The sequence below is a fragment of the Pecten maximus genome, chromosome 16, assembly GCF_902652985.1.
Source record: "Pecten maximus chromosome 16, xPecMax1.1, whole genome shotgun sequence".
In the NCBI taxonomy this organism is placed as follows: Eukaryota; Metazoa; Mollusca; class Bivalvia; order Pectinida; family Pectinidae; genus Pecten; species Pecten maximus.
Window position 1 is genome coordinate 20,343,692 of NC_047030.1, and position 18,341 is coordinate 20,362,032.

The 18,341-nt window shown below is 35.4% G+C and overlaps 2 protein-coding genes across 2 annotated transcripts; both read right to left on the reverse strand.

The window, feature by feature from the left end:
* Window positions 1-50: 50 nt before the first annotated feature.
* On the reverse strand, window positions 51-2,837 carry LOC117314632. The gene is made up of 3 exons (XM_033868712.1): window positions 2,545-2,837; window positions 1,889-2,041; window positions 51-1,599 (listed from the first exon to the last, which is right to left on the reverse strand). The coding sequence occupies exons 1-3, from the start codon at window positions 2,759-2,761 to the stop codon at window positions 332-334; spliced, it is 1,638 nt and encodes a 545-aa protein (XP_033724603.1). The 5' UTR covers window positions 2,762-2,837; the 3' UTR covers window positions 51-331.
* Window positions 2,838-6,366: 3,529 nt separating this feature from the next.
* Window positions 6,367-17,653, reverse strand: LOC117314633 (caspase-2-like). The gene is made up of 9 exons (XM_033868713.1): window positions 17,545-17,653; window positions 15,447-15,680; window positions 14,710-14,953; window positions 13,870-13,955; window positions 13,379-13,582; window positions 12,734-12,953; window positions 9,635-9,817; window positions 8,315-8,424; window positions 6,367-6,830 (listed from the first exon to the last, which is right to left on the reverse strand). Exons 2-9 carry the CDS (start codon window positions 15,579-15,581, stop codon window positions 6,684-6,686), a joined length of 1,329 nt encoding a protein of 442 aa, XP_033724604.1. The 5' UTR covers window positions 15,582-15,680; window positions 17,545-17,653; the 3' UTR covers window positions 6,367-6,683.
* Between the last annotated feature and the right edge of the window lie 688 nt (window positions 17,654-18,341).

Sequence of the window (18,341 nt, forward strand, 5' to 3'; positions counted from 1 at the left end):
TACTAGATGAAAGAAGCAAACACTGATGATAAAGAATAGTAACTCAAGAATAAAGAATTACTTTAAATTTATTTTACATACCAGTGACAAAACTGTTGTTAATTACAAGATAGTTGACGGTTTTGCAAAATTTTTTTGAAATTGTTGATCAATAATACAATATAAGATTTTGAAACAATATTTATTTGTAAAAGCTTAAGCATCCTATAGACTTTGTATCCTGGCAAAAATTAACTTCAAAGACATTCTCCTGATTATTTCAAAAATATCCATAGAATTTGAAATATTCCAACATGTACAACTAAATAGTATCATACAGTTATAAAATACCTCAGCCTTTGTACACAATGCCTTGACCTAGATTGGTTAATGCAGCACAAACAGTTATCAGTTTATCACAACTAGATTCAGCAGACTCCAAACTTTCATCTTTCAAACTCTGAACACATCTAACTGGCATGGTTCCCTTTAGTATGGTAAACCTGTTCTTCATTAGTCCTATAACTCGTTCAATGTGAATTCTCACAGAAGATATCTTCCTAGATGTTTCGACCTCTGAAGCTGGCAATTGTTTTTTTCCTTTCGTGAAAGCTGGTGTTATAAGTTCAGCTGAACATTTTGTTGCAAAGTCCTCGGCTAGCGTAAAACCACGATCTGCTAAAATTTGATCACCTGGCAAATGATATTTTGGATCTATAAAATTTGAGTCGCGCACAATCTGTACATCTGAAACACGACCTCCCCACGCTTTAGACAAGAAGTTTATAGAACCTAGCGGACTGCAAGAGATAAACACTTTCACTGTAGTATGTCTCTTGTAGCTACTGAAACACTGTGCTCTTGCCAATAAATTTCTAGGTGCCTCCATGAAAATTTCAAAACAATCAATAATTGAAGTTAAGCGTGGAAATTTCTCCTTAAACACAGGTGGGATAGTTTTAAAAATGATTTCCCTGTCTTGCCATTTCACAAGAAAACCTAATTTGGCATGCATCAAGTCAATCCACTTCCAGAAGTAATCCAACACAGTTGTTTTTGGAATTCCTTTCACATGAGCAAGGAAATCAAAAGATAAGTTGTGTCGTAGTTTGATAAGAGTTAAGAATAACTGTTCCTTCAATGGTAGATTGTTGTTTGTTGCATTCATGAAAGTACTAAGAAAAAGGAAAATTTTCAAAAATGCTCCCCAGCTTATACCAATCATGTTTTTGCAAGCATCATCATTTCCTGCCACACTTTCTGAAGACAGGGAAGAAGCACTTAAGAGTTTCTCAAGAGATTTCACCTGGTCAAGTGCCTGATCCCGCTCATGCCTCAAGTTGGAAATCTCTGCGTACAGCATTTCTCTCTCTGATGGCTCCATTGCTCGTTGCATTGGGGTTTCAAATTCCGAAACATTAAAATCAACACTCTCTTCCAGACACATTGAGGATTCAAATGTCACATGTTCTTCATCATCCTTGTTTGTTGGTTCATCAATATGATCTGGTTCAGTTACAACATGATCTGGTTCAGTTATCTTTCCATCCTCCTCGTTGTTTTCAGACTCAGGGATGGGTAGGTTGTTCAGTTTAAGCCTCTTTCTCACATGTGATGTAGCTAAATATAGAGGAAAAAACATTACATACTTTGTAGATACACAATATACTGTCTCAGAACACTGGAAAGTCTCGCTGAATTTATAAAGAAATACTAAGAATTATTTCCATTCCATATTATTGGTTTCACTGTGATTCTCAATATTTTTTTCTTTATAAATACTCACTTAATGATTTTGAGTTGTAATAATACAATATGAATATAACTAGGGAAGTAATCTGTACTGCATGTATTTATGCAACAAATCAATAGTTATTCTATTGATAGGTACATGTAATTTATTACACACCTGAACTTGTATTAGCTGATCTCTTCATGACCCTTTGATAGCGATCCATCTTTCCTGTAGACTTTGATGATGTTGCATCAGAGACTCTGTTTTCATTGTGAGGAAAAACAGAAGGCACATAATCAGGGTGCCGAGGATCATTTACCTTCTCACCTGAAATTTAAAAAATACAGTTATGGAATGATTTCAAACAACCAAAGCACAAGAAACTTGATTGTAATGGGATTAATTTTCAGATGCCACTTATAATAGTTTGTAAACTTACTGTATAGTTTCAAGAATTAAAAGAAGTCTTCCAAAACGGTGACAGCGAGGTTGGTATTCAACCTTGTATTAAACAGTTAAATGATTCAGCCATTTATCTCCTGACCATCAGTGGTACAGCTAAAAATTATATAATTTATTTTGAATTTTGTTATTAAATGACGAGTTGTGCAATACTACTTGTAATAACACCGTACCGGAAACGATCGCGAGTAGACATGCTGTGCAGAAAACATTCTGTCTACTGTAGACTGGCATTGAGTTAAGGTTTTATCACTTCATTTAGAGATACGTAAATATATCAATATATGATATTGCCGATATAATGTACGCCGTTGCATAATTACGTGTGTATAAAGGAGATGATAGTATTAATTCAAAAATATACTCACCAGAAATGAAATGTGCCGAGCATACGTAACAATGTGCTGATGGTGGAGACCAAACTTTGCCATTATTTATCGTTCCGTCTGCGTTTAAAAACGCTCTGTTGATGGCTGACAACCATCTAGATCGTCGGAGTTTATCGGACGGTATAATGAAGAACTTGAAATTCGGGTTCTTCTTCTTGTTTGCAGTGCATCCCGACACACAACAGCTTTTCGGCATCTTCAACCGCGTTACCCCACTTTACCCCCAAACAAATATGGCGGTTTCGTTTCCGGGTTCAGTCACGTGACAAGTACCCGGATGACCGACTTCGAGAATGCTCCATGTTTCCTTGTTTACCTGTATCTCACCTCTTACATTTAGGTCTTTTAGAATAAGGCACCTGCCGTTTTCCTTTTGAGGCCGTAACAGCGGAAGTAAAACCCATTAAATCCGTATGCGATGATAGTTGTATTAATCATTCTTAAATCATATATATATTTCAGATTTAAATTAGGTACGTAATTTGTATTGTTGAAAGTTATACATTTATAATATGTACGTATTGGTTTAATGGATTGAAATAAGAGCAATTACTTTCACTATATCTTTATATATACCCCCTCCTCTCTCTCTCTCCCGCTCAAACCAATTTGTAAAAATGTTAAAAATAATATTATATTAAAATATTATATTATGCCAACTTGCTGTATTTTTTTCATGTATACTTGTGTCGGGAAAGGTGGTTTTTGCCAAATCTCTTATATAATATAAATTACAATAAAAATATGTTTAAATAAAAAACCAGGGTAACTATTTGTCAGGTTTCGTAAGAAAATAGAACACTCAGTATCCATATTTTTAATTTCAACACATCTTATTGACGAGATGTTAAGTCAATAGGATTAGACATCAGGCATAGCCTATATAGATCGATATCGTGATACACTTATTTATTGATCTTCATATTACTTTAATAAGGACGAACTTGGATATTTTACCCAAACGTGCATATACAATTTACTTATATCTATATATACACACAATACTTATCATAACAACAACATTATCCGTAATAAATCATGTACATGTATTTGTTTCAACAAACACATACAAATGTACATGTACATGTATAATGTATATATGAGACATACGTTTTGGGTCCGGTTGTTTAAAACGAATGTGTTTTCATATTAAGAAAAATGTCAAGACTGGTTACCTATCAAATGAGTGATATACAGATTAATAAGTTTACGGTCGAATACTGTACATTTTACCGTCTCAGCTTACGTAAATGATAAGGATGACCACAATTCAATTCAAATATTTCATTCATAAAATTACATAAATACTATATATATATATATGAATGGGTTGGACAACAAACTAAGCCTACATGTATCAGTGTGTATACTGCCACTCGCCAGCCGTCGAAAAACTGTCTCGGTACCCTGTACGCGTGCATTGTGCATACTACAACTTTTACCAAGCATTGAATACATTTGTAGGTAACTCAGACGGGCATGGCTACATAACGGCTGGCGATCGTACAATGCGACCACATTTCAAATCCTGCCTATATCAAAGAAACTAATTGTCTTCTTTATTTTAATATATCATACATACTGTAACTACGATACTTTAAGTGGATATACCACGCACACATGTATATAGAAGATAAATGATTGTTCGCGCACAGCGCCTAGCGAGAGCTTAACTAGAGTACATGTGAAATATCACGTGACTTATTGCGAATCTACATCAACTTATACCAAAATAGATATAAACATATATATTGCACTCATATTTTGCTCGGTTGTCATCGTTGTAAGCTTCGCAACTTGTAGATATGTACATATGTATGCAAAATAGATAATTATTGGTGGTTTGATATCTTAATCTACCGTATGCTACATAAACTGATGGTTTTGATTTCTATTATTCATGTAGTTAGTCTAATTGACATCCAAACTTAAATATTTCATCAACAACTATGTTTTCCCCATGTTATTGACACCAGCGAATATCAAATCTGAGAACTACCTTTTATTTGAAAATGGTCACCTTTAGGTCGAAACAGGCCAAATTGCATTTTTAGATACAATATGTTGTTTAAAAAATAACTTTGTGTTTAACCTTTTTCTATGATTATACTTTAAGATCCATAAAATGTATTTTTTGTTTAACTAAAGTTCATTACTCGCGCTGCCAAATTTTTCCTGATTTGATACTTACACAAGCAGAAAACAATTCAAGCAAGTGGATACGAAACACATTTGTAAACATTACATTACATTCTGCGAACGTTTCTGATGAAATAAATATGAGTGCCTTCTTATTCATCGTTATATTAAAAAAAAAAAAAAAATTGCAGGATTTCTTGTGTCCATGTTACGGGAGCGGGATCGCTCGCTGAGCGGGTTTGCTGGCCCGCCGGAGCGGGATCGCTGGCTGAGCGGGTTTGCTGGCCCGCCGGAGCGGGATCGCTGTCTGAGCGGGTTTGCAGACCTTCCGGAGCTGAATCGCTGGCTGAGCGGGGTTGCTGCCTTGTCAGAGCGGAATCGCTGCGTGAGCGGGATCACAGCGACATCGCTTGCGCGGGATTACGGCGGGATTGCAGCGGGGTTTTAATCCCCATCGCTCGACGTGCGGAAACGCGCTGTGAGCGTTTGAGTACCAAATCACCCTCCTCGTACTGTACCTACGGAATCATCCATAATAACGTTATGCATGGCCTAAGCGATCTGCGACAGTAATTTGTAAGCAAAGCTTAGCTCAGTAAATAAAGTATCTAAATTATGTATATAATGAAAATGCATGTGCATATCTGAGCTAATGAAAGTTCAGGTGAATATCTGAGCTAATGAAAATTCAGGTGAATATCTGAGCTAATGAAAATTTAGGTGAATATCTGAGCTAATCGAAGTGTGTGGTCTAAACCTGGACGGGACGATTTGTGTTTCTTAAGCCAAGAACTCATCTGTGCTGAATACGTAGAGGTGTTTTGGTCAGACACTTCGTCCCTATTACTCTGGATAGCATGATGTATGTACATGGTTCCAATAGAAATAGAGACATACAATGTAAGTAGCACTTTTGATCACTAAATGCTTTATAATTGGACGCTGCATCATTAGACAATAGTTAGCACTTCTGCTCTACAATTCTACAGGTGTCTAGTTTTACAATATATATATCAATTGGACACAGAGAACCTCAACATTTATAAACATTTGTGTGACAATGAGTGCCTTAATACGATTAAAATCTATTTCAATAAAAAGAGAAAAAGAAAAATATTACAAACTATACATACATGTATACATGAAACCATGAGGCCCACTATATATCAGACCCGGAAAAAAACATCAGAAAATAGTCCTGTATACTGGGTACCTTTGGCAAATATCATTATACTAGTCAGAGTTTCTGGAACTCTTCAAATGTGTTTTGTAACTGTTTCGTCTTTTTCATGTTCTTTTTTTCTTTTTCTCAGATGGTTAACTTTTACTGACTTCTGAACTATGCACTTCATCAAATAAAAACATCTCCCAGCATCTTTTGTTTTACCAAATGCTCTCTTTTGTTAAAAAAAAACCTGTGACCTTAAAGATATTAAAGATATGTGATTATAAGTTAATGTGGTTCATCACAGGTGGACAGTGGTAAATGACCTTACCCTAGGCCTTCCAAACTTTGAAAAGATATTAAAAATGTTTCCACTTCAATCATTTACCAAAACTTATTGAGTGCATGTAGGCATTTCATTCAAGCAGCCTTTTTATTTTGACCTTCAACCTTATCACAAAATGTAAGAAAAAGATGCACGGAACTAATGCCAGTGGTTGTTTTGATAATTTCATTTTTTATCTACATGTATATCTTTATCATTGACCTAAACCTTAAGTATTGTAGGAATAAATGTCATGCTTTAAAAAACATATTTGACCCTTGCATTGTCAGCTTGAATGTAGATCATGACCTATAATATAGTTAACAATTTAAGTGACATATACAGCTTTAAAATTATTGGTGGCAACTGGCCATATCTTATTATCAAAGCTCTTACAGTAGTGAAATGGAAGAGGTGTTGGGTGGATGATGAACTAATATATATAACACTTCAAGCTCGCAGACACTTTTTTGTCAGATGAACAGAGCGTTAATCTTGTGGAGAATGAGTGACAACCTCGGTCAATCCTGGAAAGAAGTGTAACTTGTGCCTGAGTGTGGATTCAAACACAGAAACCGCCACTGAAATGTTTCTATCTCGATCTAAGGCTCTGCCCTCGGATACTAGCTTGTTCACCTGTAAATAAATAAAACATAACGCAATCAAATGTACAGCCAACATTTACTAACATAATAATGATAATTAACTCACAGGTAAATCTAGTCTACTTATACTCTTGATCTATAAGTAAATACATGTACGTGATATACATGTATCTACCATTTCTCTAGATCTACAGACAAATATGTCAAATTTTACTTTCAATCTGGAGATAAATATATTTATCTTTACTCCCAGGTAGGTTGCAGTCTGCTAAATTACATTGAAGTAATACATGTACATGTATATCCAGAGGGCCTGTATTACTCCCCTGGATATTTCAGTGATTATGGTATAGTACAAACCCTTTAAGGGGGGGGGGGGGAGAGGATGCCCCATCACCAATCATTTGTACAATATTGAATCCCAACCACCCACCATTGGTACAATATTGAATCAACCACCCACCATTGGTACAATATTGAATCAACCACCTACGGATGCTTCTAGTCAAATATAAATACTATCCAGTGCATATTTCTAGAGAAGAAGTCATTCATAAAAATATAGCCAAATTGCCCCTTTAGGCCCCACCTCTCAGCTCAACTACCTGGGGACACTTCAAGTCCAATTAAGTTCAATTCTAATCATAAGTTAAGAAGATGAAGTCGTTTGAAGTAATTGTTGATGTATGTACAGACGATGAACAATGGACGGACAATTGACGTCATGATAGAGCATAAACATCGAACATGAACAGACAAGGGAAGTAACTCCATCAAACAACAACATTAGAAATGAACAGACAAGGGAAGTAACTGCATCGAACATGAACAGACAAGGGAAGTAACTTCATCAAACATCAACATTTGAAATGAAGAGAAAAGGGAAGAAACTCCATCGAACATGAACAGACAAGGGAAGTAATTCCATTGAACATCAACATATCAATGAATAGACAAGGGAAGTTACTTTATAGTTTTATATCAACAGTTTTTGATTACTTCTCAAATAAGTTACAGTATTAATGAATGCCTTATAAACACCATCTATTTACATTTACTGTAAGGCAATAAACAATGATGTATGTGCTTTGCTAGTTATTTCATTAAATGAGATCTGTTCAAGGCCCTATGAACTGCATTACCTAATACAGAACTGTATAGGAGACTAGACCCAAAACGGATCTTTGCAACAACCATTGAACAATCTAATCTTGGCTCTATGTAAGACTGATCATTTCTTAATCCTTTACTTTTTTTCCCTTTTCCTCTTTTGTAATTCCAGAACTTCTCAAGAAAGTTCAATATTCAGAATGGAAGATGGCCATCTGTCGGCAATTTTGTTTCCCAAATCAGACTCAAAATCAACTGGACACAACTAGGGAACAAGGGGAATCTACATATGAAGAAATATCTTTCCAGTACTCAAAAACAGACAGACAGACCACGACCATGGGGGAAGGGTGATTTGAATCATCAGATGATTGGATAATGAAAGGTAATAGTGATCAGGCATACCAGAGTGAGCATATCGAGGAGGTCGGTCTGACAGGCGTAGTTCCTTAAGATATACACTAGGGCCTGGATGAACCAAGATCCAAACTTTGTGTTTCTAAAAGAAACATTATCTGCAAAGATAAATATAGAACAAATGTTATGCATCAAATATTTGTGTTGTTGTTTTGGTCATCAAGCAGAATATAACAGAATAGTGGAATGAAACAGTATACTTCTTCATCCTCTGAAATATTTCTACAGGAAACACCACTTCTATAGTAACAGGTAAGTATTGTTTGTGTGGAAATATAAAACAATGGGATGATTATACTAAACACACAGTCATTCAGCTGTGGAAATTCACCTATCATAAAGGAGAAACAGGTGTATGAAACTCATTTAATTTTAAACCTTTCATCCTTTATATTATATAGCAAATATAAGGTGTCGACACAGCATTCTGTGATGGCTTACATTATATTTATTCATTTTACTGCAATACAGTATTGCATTTGTAAAATAGCAAGAGTATAGTTACATAATTAACATATCAAATTACCTGTACATGACTTACTCTGTGTTGTAGACAATAACTTACCATATATTGTTGTAGACAATGACTTACATGTGCTCTGTGTTGTAGACAATGACTTACCCTGTGTAGTAGACAATGACTGACCCTGTGTTGTAGACAATGACTTACCCTGTGTTGTAGACAATGACTTACCCTGTGTTGTAGACAATGACTTACCCTGTGTTGTAGACAATGACTTACTCTGTGTTGTAGACAATGACTTATATATAATAACCTTGTATTGTAGACAATGACTTACCCTGTGTTGTAGACAATGACTTACTCTGTGTTGTAGACAATGACTTACCCTGTGTTGTAGACAATGACTTACTCTGTGTTGTAGACAATGACTTACCCTGTGTTGTAGACAATGACTTACTCTGTGTTGTAGACAATGACTTACCCTGTGTTGTAGACAATGACTTACCCTGTGTTGTAGACAATGACTTACTCTGTGTTGTAGACAATGACTTACCCTGTGTTGTAGACAATGTCTTACCCTGTGTTGTAGACAATGACTTATATATAATTACCCTGTGTTGTAGACAATGACTTATATATAATTACCCTGTGTTGTAGACAATGACTTATATATAATTACCCTGTGTTGTAGACAATGACTTACCCTGTGTTGTAGACAATGACTTACCCTGTGTTGTAGACAATGACGTACCCTGTGTTAGACAATGACTTACCCTGTGTTGTAGACAATGACTTATCCTGTGTAGTAGACAATGACTTACCCTGTGTTATAAACAATGACTTACCCTGTGTAGTAGCGTTAGCTATAAACATATCAGCATTAGATGGTGATTTCTCCACCTTGCTGTCAGCCTCATCTACATTCTCCAGTTTAGGATCATTGAGATTCAAGGCAGACATTGATTTCCTTGCATCTGACATATCTTTAGCCATATTGTCAGCCACGTTAGCTCCCTTGTCATATTTATCTGTGATAAAATACAACCAATAGTTAGCTCCCTTGTCATACATGTACGTATCTGTGATAAAGTACAACCAATATTTAGCTCCCTTGTCATACGTATCTGTGATAAAATACAACCAATAGTTAGCTCCCTTGTCATATGTATAGTTCCCTTGTCATATGTATCTGTGATCAAATACAACCAATAGTTAGCTCCCTTGTCATATGTATCTGTGATCAAATACAACCAATAGTTAGCTCCCTTGTCATACGTATCTGATAAAATACAACCAATAGTTAGCTCCCTTGTCATATGTATCTGTGATAAAATACAATCAAAAGTTAGCTCCCTTGTCATACGTATCTGTGATAAAATACAAGCAATAGTGAGCTCCCTTGTCATATGTATCTGTGACAAAATATAGTTAGCTCCCTTGTCATATGTATCTGTGATAAAATACAACCAATTCTAGGAGTGACAGCGAATGGTGATAAAACATCTACATATTAATGTGAATGATTTAGGCTCCGGATGAATAGCACATACACGGAAATGTATGTACATGTAATAGGATGGAGTAATGAAAACTACCTTGACATCACTAAACCTCAAATCAGCGATCTCTTGCTTTTCCAGCAGACATCCTAGCACTTGGCTAATTTTTCCAGCTGGTTATATGCTCCACTTTTATACTACTCCCTCCTACACAAATTCTTCTGTAAGGAAATATACCCTGCCCTTGTTGGGCTCAAACTAGCGACCTCTCTCTCTCCTACCCCTAACTATAGGCTAAAAGGAAACTTGGTTACTAGCCCTAGTGTGAGTAAGTAAGATGACAACCTCTACTTTCCACTTTTAAACCTACTTGTACGCAATGAACATTTCAAACTAGCATTGTCATAAAACTGGTCACATTTTTCTATTTTCAGGTACATGGTGATTAATAGAATCTAACATGGGTCTGTTCCGAGGACAGGGATATCTCAACCAGAGTGTAAGAGTTTGGCCAGTCAGCACGAGGCTTGCTGTAAGATAACTGGATGCTTCATGAAGTTTTATTCACTTGTCTCGCCTAATGGTATCTTCTTTTCCTCTAAAATTATTCTTTTGAAAATAACAAGAACCTACATGTACATATAGATTCTTATAATCCACACAGGACCAAGGGGTTCCTAAATAAGTACTTAACAAAAAAATAAGTATTTTCAAAAATACAATTAAGGTAGCCATATCATTATATTAACCATTTGTAATTGGTTAACACAACTAATGTTAACCATTTGTAATTGGTTAACACAACTAGGGACCAAGAGGAACTTACAATGAAATTAAAGAAAGACCCGTAAAATACTTTCTAGTTTCTAAGAAATAGCAAAAACAAATTTAATTATGAAGTTCAAATTAGCAACCTGTCAACCATTTCTTTTTTCTGATAAATCTCAAAGTGTTAAACATGGACAACTGGAAACCAAGGGAAGCCTTCTTAATGGACATAAACATACTTCAACAGGAAGATAACAGCCTGCACGGAGACATAAACATACTTCAACAGGAAGATAACAGCCTGCACTGAGACATAAACATACTTCAACAGGAAGATAACAGCCTGCACGGAGACATAAACATACTTCAACAGGAAGATAACAGCCTGCACGGAGACATAAACATACTTCAACAGGAAGATAACAGCCCACACGGAGAGTCCGAGACATAAACATACTTCAACAGGGAGATAACAGCCCGCACAGAGACATAAACATACTTCAACAGGAAGATAACAGCCTGCACAGAGACATAAACATACTTCAACAGGAAGATAACAGCCCGCACAGAGAGTCTGAGACATAAACATACTTCAACAGGAAGATAACAGCCTGCATGGAGACATAAACATACTTCAACAGGGAGATAACAGCCCGCACAGAGACATAAACATACTTCAACAGGAAGATAACAGCCTGCACAGAGACATAAACATACTTCAACAGGAAGATAACAGCCCGCACGGAGACATAAACATACTTCAACAGGAAGATAACAGCCCGCACGGAGACATAAACATACTTCAACAGGAAGATTACAGCCCGCACGGAGACATAAACATACTTCAACAGGAAGATAACAGCCTGCACGGAGACATAAACATACTTCAACAGGGAGATAACAGCCCGCATGGAGACATAAACATACTTCAACAGGGAGATAACAGCCTGCACGGAGACATAAACATACTTCAACAGGAAGATAAAAGCCTGCACGGAGACATAAACATACTTCAACAGGAAGATAACAGCCTGCACGGAGACATAAACATACTTCAACAGGAAGATAACAGCCCACACGGAGACATAAACATACTTCAACAGGAAGATAACAGCCTGCACGGAGACATAAACATACTTCAACAGGAAGATAACAGCCCACACGGAGAGTCCGAGACATAAACATACTTCAACAGGGAGATAACAGCCCGCACAGAGACATAAACATACTTCAACAGGAAGATAACAGCCTGCACAGAGACATAAACATACTTCAACAGGAAGATAACAGCCCGCACGGAGAGTCTGAGACATAAACATACTTCAACAGGAAGATAACAGCCTGCATGGAGACATAAACATACTTCAACAGGGAGATAACAGCCTGCACGGAGAAAAGTATAAGAATCTCAAAATAGAGAAAAAAAACTTTAGGTAATTTACAAAAGTTTAACATTGATTATTGAGAAAAAATATTCCAAAATACTGAATTCAGTATTTCAAAATAAGAAACACCTCTACCTATGAGCCTACCAATCAAACTTTCTTATTGAATATCTACTTATTTCTTTTTATGTTTTTTTTTTTTTTTACCAAAACAATATAGTTAATGGCAAGTCTGCCATTTTTAAATACATATTTAAAGGGACAACTTTCGGATATTTTTGTAAAATTTTACCTCCACGGCAGGCCTGAATAAAAATCAGTTTAGGTTTGTTGGTCATGCTGCCGAAGTTCTTGTTATTAAAACTGCTTTTCACTTCATCTGTTGTAAGAACATTTCCATCTGTTCCATAGATCCCTTCCGTTGAACCGTGGCTCAGGAAAACCAAAATGAAGCAATCAGCATCCTTGTGGAAAGGATGTGCTTTCTCCTCAGCTATGTCTGATCTCATTTGCTGGAAGTGACAAGAAGATTTCCGAGGCCAATATGAAGCACAACAGAATTTTATACATTACTTTGGTTGTTACAGAAGGATTGTATCCTGGCATATCATTTATATAAAACTTTCTCAATAATAGTATCATCTACACAATTGAATTTTGCAGAAACTAAAACATGAACAGACAACAGGAAAACCTGATTGATGTAAGGCACTGCATAAACAGCCCAGATTACAAGTTATTTAACATATTTTCATCCATTTCCTGTGAGGATACAAATATTAACAGTATTAAACTAAAAAGTCAGAGTACCATAAATATAGGTACATGATATGATAATATCTGAAAATTTGGGCCTTTCCAATGCATACTGAAATCTTACGATATTTAAGAGTCCTGTGTGACAATAATGAGAATACGGAAATCATTTTAATTTTACCTCAACTTTTCTATCTTTTTTTACTTCTACATCAAAATGTAGCTGTTCAAATAATCTCCGAAGACTTTGTTCATCCTTTTCTGTTCCCTCTCTCATCTGAAGCTTTTCTTTCCAAGACCCATCCTCTTTTACTCTGTGAGCTACAGCCACAAAGTTATTAAACATTAAGACCCGTCCACGAGGCTTACTCCTCATTTTGTAATACTGAAACAAAAGTTTCACTCTATCAATGTCACTGGCATCAACTATAACTGACAACAATAAAAATGTCACCTGCATCAATTATAACTGACATCAATAAAGATTAAACTTTCAAATAAAATCCATAAATTTTTTATTAAATTAAATTATTAAAAAAAAATATATTAAAAAAAAAGTAAATTATTATTTTTGAAAACTAGCAATTTGCAGTAAATTGGTTTTCGAAGTTATGAAACAAAATTCACTAGGGAGCTTTGAGATTTGTAGGTAGTAATATTGTCTTTACTTACATAATCACTTTGCCACTTTCTCTCTTCTGAATGACTACACTTTTTAACTATAAAATCTGTCACACAGTCTTGCTCAGTTGGCCATTCTGAAACAAAAACATCACTGCTGTTTTATAAATATCAAATTCAAACCTTGACATCATGGAACTTTTCAGCTCAATAGCCTGAATGACAAGTCAGTTTATAAAACACTGCAGACTCAGTTCCTCTGATCAGTTTGACCCCTTGTATGGCAACAACCTCTCCTCAATAACCAAGAGGCCAGAAACTATACAATATTGGGTCGGTCTAATATAAGCAGGCTGCAGGATTAAAAGTTAAAAGTTCCCAAACTAATTGAAAGAAATTAAGCTTATTCTTATATCGAAAAGAACAGCTGATGACATGAACAGGTATCCTTGTATTGGAATGAACAGACAGGTATTCTAGTATTGGCATAAACAGGTATTCTTATACTGGAATGAACAAGTATTCTCATATTGGAATGAACAGGTATTCTAGATCTAGTATTGGAATGAACAGATATTCTTGTGTCCATCAACTTGAAAGTTACATTTAATTTTAGTTGCAGGTGAGCTTTAAAGGCCTTTGGTCTTTTTAAGTTTTGTCACTTATATATAGAGGTACAAAATGAACCAATTAATTCTTTTAGGAATTTTCACATACACTTAAATCTAAAAACTAAATTGACACTGCTAATTTTTGAGAAACCAGGGCATTTATAATAAATCCATTTAAGTCAGCATCAATCTGGATAAAAGAAAATCAACTGATCATATAATCTTCAAACTCAGATAGGGTTGAGATTTACAGTTGGGTATTAAAGTGTTGAAACCTTACTTTTAGGGAGGATAATCTCAGAATGTTGGTTTTGTGGCTTTTCTTCCTCGGGAGAAACCATTCCTTTCTCACTAGATGTCATCGATACTTTGTATATTGATCCTGCTCCAGGGCTTAACTGTTCTGCAGCAAAGTCATTATCTGTATTAACGAGGGCATTGAGGAATGCTTCGAATGCTTGTGGTCCCCTCCTCGGAATGATATCAAGCAGCCTCCTGTTCCTATCATCATTAGTACGCTCAGCCTGCAAATATAAATTTCATTGGTAAAATTACATACATTGTAATTGCTAACTGAAATTTTGTGAATGACATTTCAGTCAAAAATTGTCTTTGTGTTAAAAAAAAAAAAGTTATCCAAAGGATTCTTGTGCTCTATAGGACGGTGGGAATTGCATACTGAAATAATTAAAATGAAAAATTTGTAGGGCTTTTTTAAATTTTTATTGAAATGGTTGAAAATGTCAAAATTCTGATAACCTTTCATAATCTTAGGGCAAGGCTCCATTCCTAAACTACCAGGCAAACCCCTGGCTAACCCTGACCTACCTATTTAAGAGGATGAGAGCCATATTTTGAAACCAAATTCAGAAATGAAATGTTTTGTTGTTAAAAATCCAGTTAGAAACAGATTAAAATTGTAGTTTTAAGAACCAACAGTTTTGAGAAGAAATTATAGGATTCCAGAAAACATGAGAAGAAACAATTAGATTCTGTACAAAGTTACAAAATACAAACCTCAATGTCCTGTTTCATTCCATCTGTTATGATACGATCCTCCATTAGTTTGTCTACCACATTCATTGTCTTATAGATATTTTTCACTAAATAACTTCTATTAGAAGTCAGTTTTCTCCTGTCTACTTCATCCATCTTAAAACAAATTAGCTGCAACAAATATCTGTTTTTCTGTCCACTTTACCAGTTAAACATCAAGATAAACTTCTCATGCATGACAGAAGTGGCCAGCACCTAAAAAATATAAACTCAATATTCAATACATTAAAAAATGTAAATTCTACTTTTTGCTTACCATTTACTGTAAGAAATATTTTGAGATTTTTTAGTTTGGGCCATTTTTTTATATTTCTTTTTCTATTTGGCCTTGCTAATCAGGGAATCAACATTGATGCAAAAATTGTTCCAATTAAAATCCTCATGGATGCTTGTGACCAAATATGGTCATCACAAGATACTCTTTTTCCCCTACTTGGTCCATCCCCTCTGGGCCTGTAGAGCAACAATTTATAGAAAAAAATTGTTCCGCTTTCTTCAAGGATGCTTAACTCTTATACATGTATATAACCAAATTTGGTCAAAATCCATTCTGTCCTTTATGGCTTAATTAGCACTGATTTAAAGGAAAAGTTGATGGACAATGGACAGGTCAATGGTCATTCGGACCAGTTGAGATAATAAACAAATCATGAATATATGTACAGGGTACCTTGGTAGCAGTGATCGCTAATATGCACTGACAGTCATCAGTACAGTCATGCATGAGCTTCAGACCACTCTCACCTAGAACGTGGGTTCGAGCCGCACTGGCGGCAGGGGATGATATCTGTTGGGTCCATTGTTTCCCCATCGATGGCATGTTAGTTTTACCCCCGTCACGCCATGGGTTTTCCTCCAACATTCAAAATAATATTTGTTCCCTCAGCTACAGAGCCTATTTTGCTTGTAAACCATGTTAACAAGGATAAATAATTGTTATTTTCATTTCCATGTAGATAGTCTAAACTCCTGAGTCTATTGTAAGTTTCCTACGTGTTATTACAGCGTACAATCAAGCGCAACAAATACTTCTGGTAGTTATAGGTCTCTGACTAATTATTTTTATGATACCATAAGGCACCGTTCACGAGTTTCTCACCATGTTATCCTTTAACAGTGTGGGTTTATTGACAGAGAGCATATTTAGATAAAATGATTTTAAACCCTCCAATATAGGTCGAACATGGGACCTGGCTTAATTACCACTTTCATTCCCTGCCCATTAAACTAAAATCAAAGAAAAGTTTACTAAAGGGAACTTTTCTTTGACGAGTGGTATACCCAGACCAGGTTTGAGAAATAATGTTAACACTTATAAGTATAAACCAAGAGTCGCAATGATATAAATTTATTTCAATTCCTAAGATAGGGATCGACCTTGATTACTAGCTTTATCCTCAGGGGCTCGGTTTTGCGTTTCTGAGTAACAATACATATGACATCAGTAAACAACCACAACACTATAAATAAAAGTATTCATATACATTCTAAAACCTTATAAAAATAGGGGTTATCGATGTACAAAAAAATGTAGATGAATACTTAATATATAGTGTTGCGGTTGTTTACTGATGTCATATGTTACTCAGAAACCCGAAACCGAGCCCCTGTGTCTTTATCATATGCTGAACCACTAAAGCTTAAGAGACAGTAAGTGAGTTATTTATACCGTAAATTATTTACGGCTCAGGACACTATAAATGTCATTATATACTGGACGTTACTGTACTCTTTAGGGAAAAAATGACAAGTATAAATTATCAGAAAAGAGGGCAAAAGACGAAACGACATCAAACAAACGAAACACGTATCAATGTAAATGTTTATATTGGTATACCAAGGTCTAGTTTAAAATGAAAAAGATGGCCTTGTTTACTAAATTATTTTGATACAGATTAACTTATGAGAGGTTCTACGTGAAGGCCTATAGTATAGTAGGATTTTCATGTGTTGTCAAGGCATTCACACCTGTACAGGAAAAATTAAAATGCTTTTGTCGCGAAAAAAGAACATATATTTCAGTCTCTGAATCGATACACACACATATATATATACTTACCATACAAAGGTAGAAGAAACGACGTACACACCAACAGCTGATCAATGAGATAAGCAAATTAAACGAACACACTACCTATGGAGTTCCGGAATAAAACGAAAGTAGTGTATGACGTCATAACACCAGGAGTTATTTCCCTTCCAACACTTCCGGGGCGAGTACAAAACCCGGAATTCACTCAGGCGTGAAGAGATTTTTCATAATATTTTGTATATATTAGGTCATATCTCCGTTATTATCGAATGGAATTTTGTTCGGACACCAGCAGTAAAAGGGTTGATTTATCAGCTTTAAAATTGTATAAGTTATATTTAACACTATCAAAAATTAGAAGTGAAAGTAGTGGCCGGAATGAACCCATATGAAATAAAAATGTCCATATTTACAACTGTTTTCGTTATAATAAATACCTATATCTCAAATAATACTGAACAGATTTTTGTTCGGGAACCACCCAAAAACGTTGAATTTAGTACTCTTTGACATGGTATAAATTGTTTGAATACATTTTCGATATTACTTGCAAAAGTGGTGGCCGGAATGAATTGATGTGGTGTGAAAAATTAGCAAAAGCATCAAAGTTACATGTAAATTTCCATCTTTATTGGCCCATAGCTCTTTTATTACCAAACCGATTTCTGTTCGGGACACACTCTAGAGAAGATAATTTTATAGGCTTTAAGCTGATCAATTTTTTATTAATATTCATTACAAATTCGGTGCAAAAGTGGTGGCCGGAATGAACCTAGGTGAATGTCACGGACGCCATTTTGAACAAAATGTGAATGTAAACTTTA

What these genes read in the sequence shown, in the direction of transcription:
- LOC117314633 (XM_033868713.1), bottom strand. Translation starts at nt 15,581, where the DNA reads ATGGATGAAGTAGACAGGAGAAAACTGACTTCTAATAGAAGTTATTTA. An exon ending in TGAGATTATCCTCCCTAAAA is followed by an intron (nt 13,956 to 14,709) that starts GTAAGGTTTCAA and finishes TTTTTGTTTCAG; the next exon opens with AATGGCCAACTGAGCAAGAC. An exon ending in AGCTAACGCTACTACACAGG is followed by an intron (nt 8,425 to 9,634) that starts GTAAGTCATTGT and finishes TTATCTTTGCAG; the next exon opens with ATAATGTTTCTTTTAGAAAC.
- LOC117314632 (XM_033868712.1), bottom strand. Translation starts at nt 2,761, where the DNA reads ATGCCGAAAAGCTGTTGTGTGTCGGGATGCACTGCAAACAAGAAGAAG. An exon ending in CTCGGCACATTTCATTTCTG is followed by an intron (nt 2,042 to 2,544) that starts GTGAGTATATTT and finishes TTTAAATTTCAG; the next exon opens with GTGAGAAGGTAAATGATCCT. An exon ending in ATCAGCTAATACAAGTTCAG is followed by an intron (nt 1,600 to 1,888) that starts GTGTGTAATAAA and finishes CTCTATATTTAG; the next exon opens with CTACATCACATGTGAGAAAG.